The 18,995-nt window shown below is 43.0% G+C and overlaps 1 protein-coding gene across 3 annotated transcripts in view; it reads right to left on the bottom strand.

Annotated features, from left to right (window-relative positions):
• The window catches only part of kcnab1a (potassium voltage-gated channel subfamily A regulatory beta subunit 1a), a 55,148-nt gene that overhangs the window by 14,204 nt on the left and 21,949 nt on the right, over window positions 1-18,995 (bottom strand). For all 3 annotated transcript variants that reach the window (XM_048981736.1, XM_048981737.1, XM_048981738.1), the window contains exon 2: window positions 7,370-7,413. In XM_048981736.1, coding sequence (XP_048837693.1) covers window positions 7,370-7,413 — 44 coding nt within the window. The remainder of the gene's footprint in view (window positions 1-7,369; window positions 7,414-18,995) is intronic.

The following is an 18,995-nucleotide window of genomic DNA, read 5'->3' as shown; positions in this document are numbered from 1 at the left end:
GGGTTGCCAGGCAAAGTACGAAACGTACGCATTTTAAAACCCGCAAGCTCCTATGCTGATCCACGATCAGATTTCCCAGCCCCCAAATCCTAGAATTAACCTATATAAACGGGGCTTGGGTCTGCAGCTGCTTAGCGCAAAACTAGCGAACAGTCAACCAATCCAAGAAGCCAAGCCACAGATGCTTAATTTAAAATTCGCCGGCACATCCAATCAAACTTGTGCAATAGGCATTGATTGGCGTAAATTGCAGAGTGCACTGCGTGCTTGATCTTAGCGTTAATTTAGAGCTATATTTGATATAGGGTCGTGACTGAGCTGGCGTGGTAAAAATTGGATCACGGTATAAAAAAGGTTGAGGACCACTATTCTACAATACAAAACAGCCCATCGTCATCATCACGATTATTCATTGTTGATGTGATTTCCAGTCACAACTTCTACCTACTTTTAAAAGACAAGTAGCAAGAAATCTCTTTTTTCTCTGTATGTAATTACAGCCGAAGCATTTCCATTAACTCCAGGAGGTTGTGAGTTTTCTACTTCCAGTTAACCTTTATTCCCACATCAACAACTGTGGAAAAATGCAGGCGAGAAGTTTTAACAGCAGACCTCTCCAAGGCACAAAAGCCTGGTCGGTGGCGTGCTTTGTGTCGATGCCGCCACCTGCTCCCGGCCTGCTCTGGGCCAACGCTCATCCAACGCTCTTCTCATGATTTCCAACACCTCAAGTTGGCACCAGTTTCGCAGTGGATCCGTGAGCAGGCCTGGGAGAGGGAAGCGAGGCCTGGCAGAAAGCATCGCGTGACTATGCAGGTGAAACAATGTAAATGGAGATCCTGCGCTCCCGATAGGCCGGATCCCGTGGGAATACCGCTTCATCGCAGTAAACTAGCAGGAACGGGCAGATGGCTCTGAGACACACTCACTTCCTTGTCTCACACAAGCCCAACGTGGGCAGGAGGACTGGCCAGTGGGACAATATGTAGCTGCGTACGTGTGAAATTTTCATACAAGCCAGTGACAAAAAGCACAACAAGGTCTGTGTTACATGTATATGCCACTAAAGTAAAGACAATAACAGTCTATATCGAAAAGTACATGCCTGAGAGGCAACTACAGGCCTCTGACCCAAAGTACGTGTCCCAGATTTCCGTTTTTTGTTGGGTGTATGATGAAGCCACTGTGTTAGCAGAAAAGACGTGATTCCTAGCACAAATTATGGATGGATGAGGAAATACTGTATGAGCAGAACCGAAGAGTAAACAGTTATAATAAGACACAGAAGATCATACACCCACTCTGGAACTGAGAGTCTTTGTGGTACAAAATTCAAGAGAAAAACAAATAGATATTAAAATATAAATTAAAAACACAGCTGTATAAGTGTGTATGTGTCCCAAACTAATACAGTAAGTGTTTGTGAATAAGTCCAGACACTTAGCGCACTCGGTTCGTCGAAGTTCAAGCTCCATCAAACGACCAGAGGTTCCTTTACGGCCATCCCACGGGATTCGATCTTTGGTCTGACGTCTCTTTGGAGTAATCTCAGTGTACAGCAGCAACACCGCACAGTGACTCAGCCTCACACCTACAGCTGCTGGCCCAGCAATGCGCCAGATTTCCATGGCAATGAAACAATCTCATTGTGTGGACGCGATTTAGATCGCAGGAGAACACCGCGTGAAGGCCCCTGAAGAAACAGAGGCCTCAGAATGGTGAGAAATCAGATAACCTGCTGGTGAATATTAGAGAAGCGGAATGATCCAGGTGATTAAAATCTCCACTCAAGGGAAATAAGAAATGAAAAAACTGACGTAAAAAATAACACCATTAATAATAATATCAGGAGGACTAAAATATTTCTCTTAGAGTTCATGATTAATGAAGGAAAAGTCTTGCATCATAATTTATTTAACTTTTATTTTACCCAGGCAGTTTGTGTGTGTCTGTAGGTGTGTGTGTGTGTGTGCGTGTGTGTGTGTGTGTGCGTGTGTGTCTGTGTCTGTGTGTGCAAGTGTGTGTGTGTGTGCGTGTGTGTGTGTGTGTGTGTGTGTGCGTGTGTGTCTGTGTCTGTGTGTGCATGTGTGTGTGTGTGAGAGAGAGAGACACACACACCTGTGATGACCCCCCCATCCCCCAAAAAACCTGCACGCTGTGCTCACTCACACTCACGGCTCCCTTCCCAGTGAAGGTGGACTCCCCCCGTTTCCATGTACGCTATATGGACTAAAGTATTGGGACACACCTCTTAATCACTGAATCCAGGTGTTTCATTCAGACCCATTGCCACAGGTGCATCAAATCAAGCGCCTAGTCATGCAGTCAAGATTATAAACGTTTGTGAAAGAACGTGTGATTCTGAAGAGCTCAGTGAACTCAAGCGTAGTACTGTCATAGGATGCCACCTTTGCAATAAGTCAGTTCGTGAAATTTCTTCCCTGTTAGATATTCCATGGTGAACTGTAAGTGGTGTTACTGCAAAGTAGAAACATTTAGGAACAACAGAATCTCAGTCGCAAAGTGGCAGGACACGTGAGGTATCAAAATGGGGTCGTAGAGTGCTGATGTGCTGAGTGCATGAAAGTCACCAGAGCTCTGCTCACCAAAGACTGTGTGCTGGGAGCTTCGTGGAATGGTCTTCCATGGCCGGGCAGCTGCATGCAAGCCTCACATCACCAAGCACAATGCCAAGCATCGGACGGAGCGGTATAAAGCACACTGCCTCTGGACTCTGGAGTAATGGGAAAGTGTTCTGTGGGATGATGAATCACGCTTCATCAGTCTGATGGACGAGTCTGGGTTTGGTGGATATCAAGAGAACGTTACCTGCCTGACTCCATTGTATCAACTGTAAAGATTGGTGGAGGAGGGATAATGGTATGGGGTCTTTGAGGGGTTGGGCTGGGCCCCTTAGTTCCAGTGAAACACTTAATGCCTCAGAGTACCAAGACATTTTGGACAACTTTATACTTCCAACTTTGTGGGAACAGCTTGGGGAGGTTCCAGCATGACTGTGCCCCAGTGCACAATGCAAGGTCCAGAAAGACATGGTTGGTATGGAAGACCTTAACTGGCCCACACAGAGCCCTGACCTCAACCTCACTGAACACCTTTGGGATGAACTGGAATGGAGATTGTGAGTCAGGCCTTCATGCTCAACATCAGTTGGGTATTAGGTCAGGAAGCCCATGTTGATTTGCATCCCCCCAGAGCTTGAGGTTCTCTGAGCTTCTGCGTCGGCTCTGTGATTACAAAAGTGAAACGCTAGTTCCCTTCCTCGGATTTGGGAGCGGACCATCCCCGCTGAATCATCTGTCCTACAGGCTTGGCAAACAGGGAAGCCGGTGACCCGAGAAATGCACTGTCTTGTTTAATCACTCAGCTGCTGATCAAACCAGAGTGAATCCACTCAGTACACAGCATGGCTAATTCACACACCGTGACCCTCTTTGGATACATACCACTGCGTACAGAGTGCAAAGGCCCTGTTTTACACTAGGCTGATCTCTGAGGCATGTAACAATGCCTCATTTTAGATGTTGCTCGTTGTCATTCGCTAATTAAGTTTTTTGGACGAAGAGTATATGTCTGATAACAATATTTCGAATAACACACACAGAAAATACTTTTCAGAGCAGACTGGTAGCTAGATTTCTGGCCAGCAAATGCAATTACAGTACTCATAGTATCCAGAACACTCAGAGGAATAATGGAGTCTGAGAGGAATGTGATATTAAATATTAAATGTTGTTTATTAAGCAGATTACCATGACTAACCTTTGCCTCCTTCTAGTCATGTTCCTCCACACATTATTCTTGCTTGTGTCTTTAAACCAATTACCTTTGGATTAAAACCAGGTTAAGGAAAGTATGAATCAACAATGACGCGTCTCCTGTACCAGTCGACTTGCCAGTTTAACATTTATGGCCGTAAACACAGAATTAAAAGGATTTTGAAAAGACTGTTATTTTCATAAGTGCTGGTTATCTTCCATTCTGTGAGACATCAGGGCATAAGTGTTATAGCAGAGAAGCGACGTACTTATATGAATCATATTCAAGCTCAAAGAAGCACAAAGGAGTGAAATATTGCTCAGACAATGCTACTTAATACAAACCGAGGGGAGTGAATTATGGTTGAAAAAGCCAGACTAGAGAGCTGCAGGTCCAGTTTAAAGGTCACCCACTTGCACGGCTAAAAGTTCACATGGAAAGATTCCCGGACTTGCAGAACTTCTCGCCCTGCTGGCTCCCATCCAAGTCCAGGAAAACTAGGGAACTGTTCACAGCTGGGTGAGAATTTAATGGCTCGTCAAGATATCTTATCTCCAAGCCCAATGGGACACGTTTGCCGTGGCAAACAGACACAATGACTGGAGGAACTGGGCCAGCAAAATCTCAAACTGGGAACGGCAGAAGAGCACGGCAGGACAGAAATGCAGCTTTCCTACTACCCCACGCGGTGGTTTATAGAACTGTGGGTGTCGAGGGCCTCGAGCTGTGTCATCACCCACCACTTAGAACAGTGCTAGATATATCGACTCCAGCTTTTATCATGAGTAATCACTGTACAGTCAGCCTTAAAATTCCTCGTGATCAATGCCTACCGAAAAAAGGCAGCAGATCAGTATTTCAATAAAGCCCAGCCCTCGACAAGATTGAGAAAACCAGCCCTTCCATGCAACCGCCTTTCCCCTGCTGCATTTATTACATACATTTATCACAGGAGAAGCAGAGAGGCAGCATCCACAAAGAGGGAAAAATCCAAGCAAACACAAGCTCCACCGAGCAGGCATAAAGCACGCTGACTGCCCATACTCAAAGGCGAGTATCTTTTTGTCTGCAGTCACTGAGGTGAAATACAGTTGATATTAGGGTGGACATAGTGGAGGATAATACCGCCCCCCCCCCCCCTCGCTATGCAGAGAGTACACTAAGGATAAAACCTCTGCCCCTGCTGTTTCTGTGTGGGTGAAAGGATAACTGAACACCCCCCACTGCGATAAAAGAGAGAGACAGCTGAGTCCTTGTTCTGCTGCTTACAGACTGAGCGTTCCGTCTAAAGCACTACAAATCTCATGTTCATGCAGAACCCCTCCCACGATTAACCCCCCCTCATGTGCAAGACCCTATATCAATGCCCAAGGAAGCATATGAATATTTCATATATTTTTATTGTAATTAAATGACTTTTTACAAGCCAATATATTAAAAGGAATTGATTTAGGAGTTGCATCCCGCCCAGGGTGTTCCTCTGCTTCATGCCTATTACCTGGGATAGACTCCCTGTGACCCAGAGCAGGATAAGCGGTTGGAAGACAGATGAAGGGTTGGGTTTTTAAGCCGGAAGGCAATTACATGCTGCAATATCATTGCACTGTGAATAATTAATGGTTAATTTGTTAGATGCCTTGAGGAAATATTCTGCACCATACTCCAAATTAAAGGCTATTACATCTCCCATTTGACTTTGGAGCACTTGGGACTCCCCAAGGAGAATTGAGAGTCCCTGGACAGAGAAGGGGAAGTGAGGGATAGAACTCCTACTGTACCTGTCCGTTCAAGCCAGTGTGAAGCATCCAGGACAAAAGGGAGTAAATCAACTGCAGCAGCATGTTCCCTGTTCCCCGCCCATCCCCTGTCTGCACCGCTGCTGCTTTGCCATTCGCGTCTGAGCCTGATAGACAGACATTCCCGGCATGTTCTTTAACCTCTGCTTGCTCCAGGAGCAGCCACTCAGCACAACGTGGGTGCTTCTCCACTTCTTGAGTCACGGTATGACGTTCTCTGACGCTGAGAGACACCAGAGCTCCTACTGGTACCCCATGATCCGCCTTCTGACCTAAGCTGGGTATCTCGGAAATTCCAAATCCAGAAAGTAAAAAGCCAGACCGTGATTTAGTTTCAACCAAACAGCCGAGTATAAAGAGTTAGGATCATAGAGGACTCAACTGCTTGGTTGAAACAACGTCTTGGTCTGGATTTTTACTTTCTGCACCTGAAATTTCCACCTCTGTCCCACACACTGTCATCCAGACCTCAAACTCAACTGACCTCAATCAAATTGCATTTGTTACTGCAGCATCATTATCACACAGGGCTTCTAACCTGCCTTGCAGAAGTTTAATTTGCAAGTTTTAAATACTTGCTGCAGCTTGTGCCAAGCAGAAGGAGCTTTCAGTCAAAAAGGAGACGGTCACATACCTGACCTATAAAGACAATGCTAATTACAGCCACAACAGAACAACTGTATCACTATATGTGAGTCTATAGGACAGCCAGTGTCAGTATTGCACTTTAAAATACGCTAATCTGCAATAATTTATACATAATATGGGGACAAAATGCATACTCATAAACCCCGTCCCTGATGGGCCACTTATCACACATCACTTGTGCTTTTCCATAAAAGGAAATGTAAAACGATAATTCTGCATATATTTATGCATCTAATACACAGAAGTTCAAAATCTGATGCAAGGGGCTGAACTGAATCTCCACAGCAGCTCACAGCCCATTAAATATGTGAAGGAACAGCCAACAAATCGACGGTATTAAAGCACATCTCCGCAGGTCATTTATTTCACCTGAGCTCTGCTCCACATACGCATGTGTCAGGGGCCCCAGGGAAGCCGCGCTCTGGAAATAAAGAGGCTGACTCAGTCACTGGGCCCCCCGGGGACGGCCTGCTGCGGCCCCTGTGAGGGGCCCGCACACCTCAGCGCAGACATGTCAGCCATTAACTGGCTCAGTGGATCTCGCTTTCCGGAGATCTATTGGTTTCTATGGCAAGACCAAGGGCTGGTGTGTTTTTCGTGCCTGTATGTCCAAACAGGGCATCCGGGTTATTTCAACTGTCTGTTCTGGTACTTGAGCTGTTTAGTTCTATTAATAGGGTTATATTAATGATTTGGTTCTGGTAACTGGGCTGCATAAGCCTTTGTAGTGTGGTATGAAGTTTTCATCTCTAGGTATATTTATAGTTTAAATAAGGCATAAAATAAAAAAATATTATTTGTTGAAACTCCTCTACAAACGTACTTCTTTGCAAATGTCTGTCTTTTTATATATGAAAAATTACATATTAAGTGTCATATTTATATCTCTCAGCCTTGGTGGCAGAAGGGGCTGGTGAGATTGAGGTCTGGGCTTCCCTGCTTAGCCTGCTGCCCCCGTGACCCGACCCCAGCTAAGCGGCAGATAATGGCTGGATGGATAATGAATGCCTAATTCAACACACCAAAAACATGCGAATGCGATAACACAATTCTGCATTATCTGTCCGACGCTAATTGCTCTGTGAATTGGACACTCCAGTCTGGGGTTGTGGGATGACCCCGCATTCATATGGAGATGAATTACTTACCCAGCCCTAGACACGACACCCGCAGTCCTGATTTTCCAAGGTTCCTGAAAAGAGACAGGTTACCAGTGATTATTACTGATATTGGCTGACACACTGCTTGCCCCTCTTAAATAACCTTACACTGTTGTGTTTTAACTGAAACAAATCAGTTTTAAATAGCATATTAGAGAGCAATAAAAAATATGTTACACACTATTAATTAATTTTCTCATGCATAGTAAGTTTAATTTCCTCACAACATGGAAGTATGTGTAATTACGTGTGACGTGAAGGACTCTTGGCTGATTTTCAATGTTCATAAATGAGAAGCCACTCAGCAATGATGCAGATTTTCTACATGGCATCACAGATACGCCCGCAGAACTCTCTGGCTAGAATGTATAAGTGCACAGCTTCATCTATGGTAACTGGCTTTCGGGGAGCCTGAGGACATTTCATCTCAGGCACAAGGGGCCTCTGAGTCGACATACATGCAGTGTAGAATCCGTGCAGAAGATCGTCATGAAACAGCCATTACCCACAAAGCCAAGGAAGTCGCCAAAAGAACAATGCCGAACAAGGAGGGCAACTTGGGACGTGTCATTCCAAAATTGCCCATTTCTCCTTATTTTCCTTTCTTAAATTTCTTGAGGAATTTAAGATTTATTACATACACTGAGAATGAAATCAAAAAGAGAGCCACACTGCCACACTGCCACACTGCCTTGAGTCTGCTGCATGGAAACATGACTGGAATATGCAGCTGGAACTGAATCCAGGGAAGCGTCAACTGGGATGAAAGGACACAGCAGCCGTTGAGCTACTTAAGGTGCTGAGGCACTCGCTGAGGTGTATGCTTACGCACCCTAATTGTTTCATCATTAGGGGCTTAGCTGAGCCCCTTCCAGGCCACTAGAGAGGGGGTAGTACTGGAGAGGCACTCTTAGCTGCACAGAAGTCACTAAATAACAAATTGATTAGATCAATTAGCACTCAACGTGGACCAACCCACCTATGCCTTTGAGTGAATCTGCTTGAAATGTTTAATGATTTCCAACTCGTTCTCTGCAAACGGTTATTACCAAGACATGCAGAATTATCATTTAACATCATTTTATTCAGCTTCCATATGACAAGGTAAGATATCTAAAGGGGAGCTTAGTTAGACATGCATCTAAATGCCCTGTTCTGTTAATGTTACATCCTTTCTCATCTGACCATGCTATGAAAACAGGCTAATAGTCATCATTTTCCTTACAATATGTTATAGCTGCATCTCATGTCACCATCGCTAGTTCAGAGCAATATCTACACCGATTCCAGATTTAAGTTTTGATTAGGATAAATTAGATGCAAATGCTTGTGTGTGAGCGCCATGACCGTCAGCTGAATAAATTGTTGTACTAGATGGATGGGATGGCTTATGTGTGAATCAAATGCAAACACACTTTCTACATAAACTTAGCTGGTATTTTTCATGCTTACACACTGTCACCAGTGTTGTATTCCGTTACATAACTCTGAATCATTTAGCTGACCGTGACTCTGCCCTCGAAACGATAACTGAATCAGTTCATTCCAGACGTTGACAACCGCAGTGCAACTATAATTAAAATGAACTAAAGGTCCCCTGTCTAAAATGCACAGAGCCTTCATTACATCATTAACCCGAATGCTGCTGTCACTGCGTCACCACTCACTGCTTTCCTGGCTGCAATCCTTACTACAGCTCACTCTTCCATTCTGCACCTTATTACATACACTGCATCCAGTGAGTTCTCAGGTGTGTGTGTGTCAACAGGATGAGCTGTGAGCCATCTATTATTTGTGTAAACAAGCTTTAGCATGTAGGGAGCAGCAGACCGACAGGGATACGCTTATCATCGGAGTTTTGTGGTGTGTGAAATGCAGCCTCTATAATTTGTGGAACAAGCCAAGTTATAATGGCATATGACAAAGTAATCACACTGCAAACACCAGGGAAGCACAGCATGGAATACTTGTTATTCAATGCATTGGTAGACTCTACCACTGCAAAAATTAGCAACTCAATACCATAAAGTAATAAGAGCCACACAAAAAAAACATGTCTGCTTTGTCCTTTTGTTAAGGTTTTACTGCTGTGAGAATGAGATATTCTGATCTTTATAGACAACGTATATACAGTACAATATTCTCCATTTAGACCAGTGCTGCTCAAACTGTGGTCCTGTTGCATTGCTTAGCCAGAATAAGCAAAGGAGAGAACCTTATTCCCGCGACCCAGTAGGATAAGCGGTTTGGAAAATGGATGGATGGAGAACTTTATTTTAGAACTTCAGAATGTTTACTACTACTAGAATATAGAACATGGTACCAAAAAGTGCCAAATCAGCGGACTGTGTGCCGAGGAGTAATGGATGGTGTGTCTTCCTTCGCAGCAAGCAGCTGGAGAGGTTTCGGTCCAGAGAGAATTGCACTTTTGCGGCCTGTTACCACATGCTCTCTGGTGAAGCACAGCCAATGAATGAGGTCTGGGGCAGCCTGTCGTGGTGTGTAAGAAGAGCAGGAGAGAGAATGCCGGCAGGTTTTTGAGTGTCATTAATATCACATAAGGACACAGGTATCCATCACTACCCACCCCCTCACCTCCAGACACACAGGCCGGGTAATGACAGTGTTAGCCACTGCTTCACACAAACACATATCATCAGTGAAAAACATCCATCACCACACTTTTTCTGCCTTCATCACAACGATACTGACTGATAATGACTGATGCCATCACCCCATGTGTCCACGATGATGGTTCTCAAGAACCATGGTAATTATCAAATGCAAGTTCAATTAAGGACTAAATCGATTTCTAAGTAGCGTGCATCGATTTTTAGTTTTTCATATAACAAATTCAGTTAACAGGAAACAGCTAGAACCAAAGTAACGGTCCACATGTTGGTCCATCTTTCCCTGAGATTTTAACAACATGCATGCATTTCATATAACCACATTTAAATATACGGGTAGTTGGGTTTAATGATGCTGAAACTATTAAACAAAGTTCAACATACTGAGCTTCCTCCAAGCTTAAGCTAATGAAATGTGTCCCTGAATTACCACATGCCTATGAGTTCGCCCATGGCCTGCCTGATGCGAAGAGCACAGGGTCTCATTAAGCTCACGTCCCATGACACTCGCTAAACGGGGCCAACAATCGGAAAGCCAAACTCAAGTCTCAACCAAAGTGGGTTACAGTGTTAAATGCTGGCTTTCTGGGTTCAGAATCATACCTCATTGGGAAACCTGCCAGACTGCCATCACTGTAAATGACCTCCACCTTAATAACCAACCAGTGTGGACCACAATATCATAAAACCTAGACGCCAATAGATCCTTCGCAGCATTAAATGATACAGGGTGACATTAATCCAGTTAATTAACAGCGAGGAATATGTTTCATATAGTTTAAATACAGTGGTATCCTATGGACCGCAAAGTCATAATAACCAGAAATTATGATTGTTAAAACACCAATATTTAATGTATTTTTTATTAAAAAATAATATGTAGACACTGATATTATCCAGTATCATTCAATATTAATAATAATGTTTAGAAGCCAAATATTGTACTTAAAGTCTGCACAGAATAATTTGCACATTGCAATTTTTATTTTATATATAGTTTACACATTTACTTTAGCTTATTTGTTTTGAATAGGACAGGATGTAGCTGATTCATACCTCTGAGAAATGTGCCTTGAAGCATCCTGACTGACACACTCTATATGTACCTCGCTTGCATAGTCAGGAGGAGACTGTCACACCCGGCCGAGCCGATCCTCCTGTTTCCCTCCGCAGCGTGGCCCTATAGAGTCACCTCCGTTTCATATTAGTCTTACCTCTTGTTCCTGCCCTTCTGGGATTCACTCCAGCTGCCTCTCTTTCTGTTCCCTCGTGAGTCTTTGTTTAAAAGTGCTTCCCGGTCCTGTCATCGGCATCTTAACCTCAATAAAGCCCCTTTGCTTGACCTTTACACTTACAACTCCCTCTCATCCCAAACTCAACAGAGATTGGGACCCTAATGATTTTTCCATGTAAATAATACCAATGAAAGTGCAAAAGTACATCAATCATTGAAAATGGACATTCTATTTAACTTTGAGAATCCCTAATGCAACAAAATGACAGTACATCTCTTTTTAATTTGTATAAAAAAGGAGACAGAGAAAATATATTAACAAGTTGCAAAAGTTAGTCCAGCATGAAAGGTGGCTGGAGGTATATAATGTATGATGAAGTGATGTAAATGCATATAGGAGGGTCAGGCTGAAGCAACAGCATCTCCGCAGTGTCCTCAGCAAGCCCACTTACAGGATGAGGAATGTTACATGTCAGCAGTCAGTCTCAGTTAATAAGTGTTATTAGGAAACGTGCAGCTAAGAACATGTGAAATGCTTTGGCTGAATGTGTCTCTTACCAAGTAAACAATATTGAAAAGAAAATATATAGATTTGTTAAGAGGTTTGTTCACTTCAGCCCTAATCATGGTGTAGACAGTGGAAGACTTTCAGCATCCAGTGGTACTGCTGGAGATTTTGGGCCCCCAAGCCAGACCAAGCCAATTATGTTACAATTTTTATACTCGGGGGCAACATCCTAACTCATCTCCCCCGCCCCCTTCACAGCAGCCATGTCAGTAGCAAAAGGAGCCACATAATTTAGAAGATGAAAACAGTTAAAAAACAGATGACTGTGACTGAGGGAGTGACGCATTTAACTAAATATAAATCTTAAAAAATCACTAAAATGAACAAAGGGGCCTAGGGGCCTCAATGTCCACCTGTGACAAGGCTCTAAATCACCGGGAGAAGTGCGGAGAGATGTCACACCCGGGATGGCATGAGTAATGATGATGAACGGGCCAAACAATGAGCTGGGTGCTGTGCCACCCATGAACAGGACAGGGGCAGTTTACAGCGGATGAATCGCTGCTTCCTGAACAGATGAATGCGGTCTGCCTGTGCCGATGTCCTATGACACAAACCCTAAAAGAGTATCTCTGTCGTAGGTGGAAATAGTCTGTAGTGTTTTCTGGAACAGGGCCTTTACGTGCAACTGCAAACCACAAGTGCTGAGTTGTATCACAGTGCCAGGCAGTTAAATATAAAATATCCAGCGAACATCGTAAACTAGTACTATCAACATAAATGAAATAAAAAACAGCTGAGTTTGCCAGTGAAAGCCAGAGCACGTCAAGTGCCCCCCCCCCCCCCCCAAGCATATCTCCCTCTACCGGCAGTGAGTCTACATTTAACTTGAGATTGGGATAAAACTGTCAGATCTAGAGCTCTAACTGGGATCAGAGTGAATCAGAGTGATTGGGATTCGGCTCATTTCACCTCATTGCACTGGGAAGATATTGAGGACTCAGGCCTAGAAACACCTTGTCTCCACTACAACACAGATATCCTGAAATGACCCAGAACCTGACAGAAATAATTATGGGATGCTTTGCCCATTACACGCTCACAGTGACGGCACGGCCAGAGCAAAGCGAGCTATTCTTTTTGATGAGCTGCGGGAAACAAAGCACTTCATTTGCATTGTATTCAACACACTAAAAATAATGACCTGTTACAAACAGACGACCACCAGCAGAACAGCAACGGAGCTCATTTATTCAGGAACAATAAAACACCTCATAAAATTATCTTGGCCAATCACAGCTATTAATGTAAATTCTACTATTACACGTTAATTGAACAATATAAACTCCTATACAACTCACAATACTAAATCAGCCACTCCGTCTAACCATAAAAATGCTGACAAAGTATTAATCTTCCACAAGCATGCAAAGAGGCATAAAATTTAAGCGATTTATGACAAAGTATTATTTATTTTTAAGAGGCCTATCGACAATTATATGCATTTTAAGAGGTTTCTGGTTAGACAGCCTGTTGGCCAGGGACACAAAACAGCCCCAACTGCTCCTGAGCAGGACACTGGCTGTGAAGACAGCCAGTGCCAGGGTCACACTGCACTGTGAGCTAGGCCTGGGTTTCATAAAGAACAGCTTTGTGTGGGTGTTGAAATCGCCAAGGCGTAGGTGCGTCTGGCAGGCCGCGAGTGGGTGCCGTGCACCTTCCAGGGGGGGGTCCATACAAAACTAACTCAGACTGGTGAACGCATCAGCCAGTGACACCAGCAGCGCAGCACAATGCGATAAGTTTGCACACTACACAGACAATGCGCAGAGGGGGTGTGCATTTTCCATACTATTCCACACCATTTGATAGAATTAATTTTCTACATAAATACACAGAGACAACAGAAATCTCAGACATATAGAAGTGGTAGTATAGTGTATATCATGAGAAAAGTTTAATGTAATAAAATGTGTGTGGCTTTTTCACACTGCAGTATATAATGAATATATATTGGGAAATACTTATTAATTTGCATAATACTTAAGGGAACTTCTACATTATCAGCTAATTTCAACAAGAAGTTTGTCTTTCTATATAAAAAAACATTAATATTTAAGTAATAATGACAATAAACAAGAACAACTTCTTTCAGGGCACTTCTGTGATATTTTAAATCATTCCCTCCCTATTGCAGCTTCATCTAATTTGACAGTGAGCTACACCTGGATTTTAACTTTGACTTCATTTCAGATGTTTGTCTGTCCCACAATTACTCATAATAGACAGTGTCGTTAATGGAGGCCGTTCGTAAGGAACTGCAATCGATGGCTTCCTGGGCGTGAAGCTGGGATTTTCCTTTCGCAGAATCCCAGTCACGTACAAAATGCTCCCCTTGAGTTCACTGTGGTTTTAACAGAGTGCACCAAACTTTAATGTATGACTAATAGCAGGCTACAGGAAAGGCTACACTCTACATGCTCCTACTGCAGTGAGGACCCGGCCACCTGAAACAGCAAGTGATGTGATGGCTTATTCCTAGGAAAAGGATATTTGCTAATGGGAATTCTCATCACACTTTACTTAAAGCAGTCAAGTCAAGCAGTCTTGCACAATAAATGCCTTCATAATGCAGTACAAAGCAAGCTTAATCCTTATACTGACCATTACAATGCATTAGGAAGGTATCTATAGTGCATTACAGATGAGAGCTTCATAGAGCATTCATAATGCGTAATAAACATGGCTATAATGTTTTATGACTTTTTATAAACAGTTATAGTCGTGTCCAGAATACAATTTATTATGGATGTATTATAATGCATTATGAAGGTATCTATAATGCATTATGATAACTGCTTTAAGTAGAGCGTTACCGAATTACTTGGCTATTCCAAGACATGAAGGTGGACCAGCATTATATCAAACATGATACTGTTATTATATCTGTGAATGCAATCTGAAGAAATATTAGTCATTCAGAAATAAGGATATGGCAGTACCATCTCGACTCTCAACCCAGGATAAAGATGTAAACAGGAAACTATGAAACAAACAATACCAAAGACATTTCAAGGTTGCTGCAATAAGGGGGAGTGCGGCTGTACTGGGAGGAGGAGTTCAGGCACCAGTTCAAAAACTTCACTCCAAAATGTTTGCTGAAAACTTACATTTGTCTAATTGATAGAATTACATTTAGGAAGTCATTGCATTTCCTGCCAGTGAACCAGTTTAAATCAAGAAGTACTGGTCCGTGGTGGGGAAGGGAGCGGGGGGGGGGGGGGGGGGGGGGACTTTTGGAAAGTGAAGTCAACAAAGAAGAGAGATGATGAAAAGATGGATTTGAGGATAGACAGGAAGCAGAGAGCAAGGAACGGAAGCTGATTAGAAGATAAAGAGGCCATAGGAGGAAACCAGCAAACAGTCATGCACATACTGTGTCTTCAAATGAAACAAACGAGGCATGGGGACTAATTACAGCACGTCAGAGGAGCCTCTGTAACCTCTAGCCTCTTCAAGGCATCTCAGGTTCTCAGGGCAGAGATAAAACAGGTTGTCTTCTAAAGCCCAGAAACTGTGTGTCTGTGTGTCTGGGTCAAGCTCTCCCTGAAACCATAATGAAGGAGAAGAGATACGAAGCTTTAGTAGAACAGCAGCTAGACTCTCTGAAACGAGGCAGAAGGCTGTTCTGACCTTTGCTGATGCAGCACAATTATGAAGAACTACAAGAAAAATGTCAATCAGACAAACAGCCCCTTGAGTGTGGTATATAATGAATTGATCAATAAACACATAATGCAACTTTAAATTCACTTTAAAAAGAACAATTAAAATGCACGAATACGCTCAGTTTTAAAACTGAATTTATACAGAATGACTTGGTAGGATAAAAACCCTTACAGGGTTTTGGTTTTATGTGTACAAAACTGCAGGAAGTCAGAACACCATTCTGCACTCTGCATTCTGTTTCCCAATCGGGTCCTCAGAAACCCACAGTCGGTCCATGTGTCATGTTCCAAACACAAAGGAGGCGGGAGCAGGCGTGAGAGAAAAACAACGATGGCTTTATTGAAGGAACGTGAACAGGGCAAACAAACGTAAACATGGGGTCAAACAAAAGGCATAACTGGCAATAGGGGAATCTACTGGGAAGGGGGAGGGAGGAGGGATGGAGAGGGAGGGAGGGAGGGAGCAGGAGTGCACTAGTGCAACATCAATGACTGGACTGGGGAGTACAGCACTGGGAGGCACTCATACACGACTAACGAGGGAGCAGAAGAGGGGCAGCTGGAGTGATCCACACGAGGGCTGAAATGAGAGGCACAACAAATGATCAACAGGAGAGAATGAGAGGGGAATGGATGCAATTTGTGACACCATGTTTTTGCTCCCTCTGAGCTTCCTGCTAGAGCAAAGACTTTACAATCCTTAACAAAGGATTGTCTCTGGGTCCCCGAGGACCGGATTGGGAAACACTGCCCTGGAGAATCTCAAACATTCATCAACAGCTTTTTTTAAATGACAAACAAATAATTTATTTGTAGTAGAGCCTAAACAATTAACATTCCTAATTGTATTTTCTCAAAAATCCCAGTGTATCTAGTATTATATATTAGCTTTACGGGTTAATGTGCCGACCCAATTCATTGTGTACTTAAAGTTCCACCTGGCTATTTTCACTTTTTAAATAGGGGACGAAGGGCTTGTGTTTCTCTGGATAAAAATTTGATTTGCTCTCATTTTGTCCCAGGAAGGAGATAAATCATGGCTTTGAAAACTGCTTACAAAGGGGTGCACAAAAATAAGATGGTTAGAGAGCTTTACAATAAGGCATTAGTTACCCAGTGTTGACCAGTGCTGAGCAGAGAAGCTCCAGTATATAATTTTGGAGGACGTTTACGCATTCCCTACAATTTAGCTCAATCTTTTTTTCATTCCTAATTTTATAAAAAGCACATCTTGTAGACCAACCCCCATAACAAGGCAGGGAAGCAGCCCGAACACGCCAAGGACAGTGACTAGAAACGATTAATTAGAGGCTGTAAAGTATCATTTTCTTATGACTCAGTTAAGTAGTGTCTAAAATAAAGGCACAGTTTTACACAGATTTCTGTGCAATTCTGTGCCGTGTACAACGTGATCGGAGGTAGCCATGCTGGGATTAGGGACAGAATGCAGCAAAAATTAAAACATACTGTAAGAACTTAATCAACTTGGTAAATATGAAAGTGAATGAAACACTGACTGTCAAGTTATGAGTGGCTCATTATTTTTTGTCAAGCTCACAGGGAGAAGAACACAATGAATGCAACCACTGCAGACAGATAGATGCCAGGAGTACTGAACAGGCTTTGTTTTTTTTTATACTATGTACTTCCTGACAAACCCCTTTAGAATGATGGTGCGCAAGACAGCAGCGAACTACACGGCTCACCGTTTGTGACAACTGTGATGCAGATTCATTTCGCACATGAGAATTTGCAGGCTGCTGTAAAGCCACTTCATCTTATATCAGTTCAGAAACTGTTATATATCTTCAGAAGTTTCATGTAAATCATACAGTTTCTTAGCAAACACTGCTTGCACCAGTGGTTCTCAAACTCGGTCCTCGGGTCCCACTGCCCTGCTTGTTTCCCAGATATCCCTGCCCCACACACTGCTGATTACCTGGATCAGGTGTGTTCAGTCAATCAGAAGCTGAAAGACAGCTGGGACTTGTGTGTGGGGCAGGGATAGCAGGAAAACAAGCAGGGCAGTGGATCCCAAAGACCGAGTTTGAGAACCACTGGCTTACACTCATAATCTTAAATATATTATATAACCAAAAGTATTCCCTTTGCAGGTATAACAGCCTGTACCCTTTTGTGAAGGTTTTTCGCTCAAGGGGATTTATTGCCACTCAGCTGTAAGTGTATCAGTGAGGCTGGGTACGGATGTTGGGCTTTTGGGTCTGGACTGACTTGCAGTAAGCATTTCAATTCATTCCACAGATGTTCTGTTAAGTTGAGGTCAGGCTTTAGCTTAATGAACGTTATGTTTTACCTAAGAACACCATTTCTTTCTGGACTTCACTGTGCGCGAAATTTACACATTGGGCCATATTTCTGCGTGAGTTTCTCTTCCCCAGCTGAGCAGAGTATATAAGTACAAGATCCATCCCTCTCATTTTGACCCTCCCAAGTTAAAGAGCTACCATCAGCAAGCATGCTGTAGAACTACGCATCTTTGTTCAAGTACCGTTACTTATGGTTCCATGGCAACCGCAAGTTAATTTGGTGTTATCGTGCTTGTTTAACCGCCTTCGGCTGCATCTCACGTGTACAATGGACAAGCATTTTCGACAAAAGCCACGTAATATGCATCCCGACCCTCTGGTCGGTGATTAGGATGAGAATTTCCATAGCGGATGCGAGTTCATTTGCCTTTCTTCCTTTATAAATGCATGCGTTACTCTCAATTGTATGTAATCAAGATAATCATTTTTAAAAGCGAACAGAAGAAAAAAGGTTTGGCCACAAAGGAACAGAACAGTCTGCATTTTTTAAACATGGACAAACAAACCACAATCACAGAGGTCTCTCTTCACATTAATGAAGTGTACAGTCAGATAGTATTTACAAAGTCCATTTCTAAACACTATCCTGTACACAGGCGTTCTTAGCAATACTGTCCATCATCATACAGAAAATATACAGACACAGTGTCATATTGCTATATTTTAAGGGCATTTACACACTAAAGAGGAGATGAAACATTGTCGCTGTATTTACTAAAGCTGTCTGTTTGAGAAGACATCTGGGTTTATTTCGCATTAGGCTTTTACGTAGCTGGATAAATACATGCACTGATGGAGAGGAATGCCTGAACCAGTGGGTGTTCTGTCAATGCCTTGCCTACCAGTGCTTCTGCGTATTCCCCCTAAGTCCAAATCAGGGTAATTAATTGTAAGACTGAGTGTCCCACTGAGTGCCAGCACCACCTCCACACGCCCCAGCTAGATTTGCTGCATGTGACATACACAAGTGTAAAAAAAGGGAAAAGGTCACAAACAAATGAACATGATGGAACACAAACCATGTCAGTAACTCACAAGAAAAAGCAACCCTCACATACTCACTGTTGGCAACATACAAAGCGGTTCTAGCCGCACGAACTATATTATAAGGCTGAGTAAAGCTAAAGTTTTTAAGCTAAACGCATATAGTTAAAGAGCTTTTTTTTCCTTGTGGACAGTAAAACATG

This window comes from Brienomyrus brachyistius, chromosome 17, assembly GCF_023856365.1.
Source record: "Brienomyrus brachyistius isolate T26 chromosome 17, BBRACH_0.4, whole genome shotgun sequence".
Classification (NCBI taxonomy): domain Eukaryota; kingdom Metazoa; phylum Chordata; class Actinopteri; order Osteoglossiformes; family Mormyridae; genus Brienomyrus; species Brienomyrus brachyistius.
The sequence above is the reverse complement of the archived record's forward strand: the minus strand, read 5'-3'. Positions and strand labels throughout refer to the sequence as shown.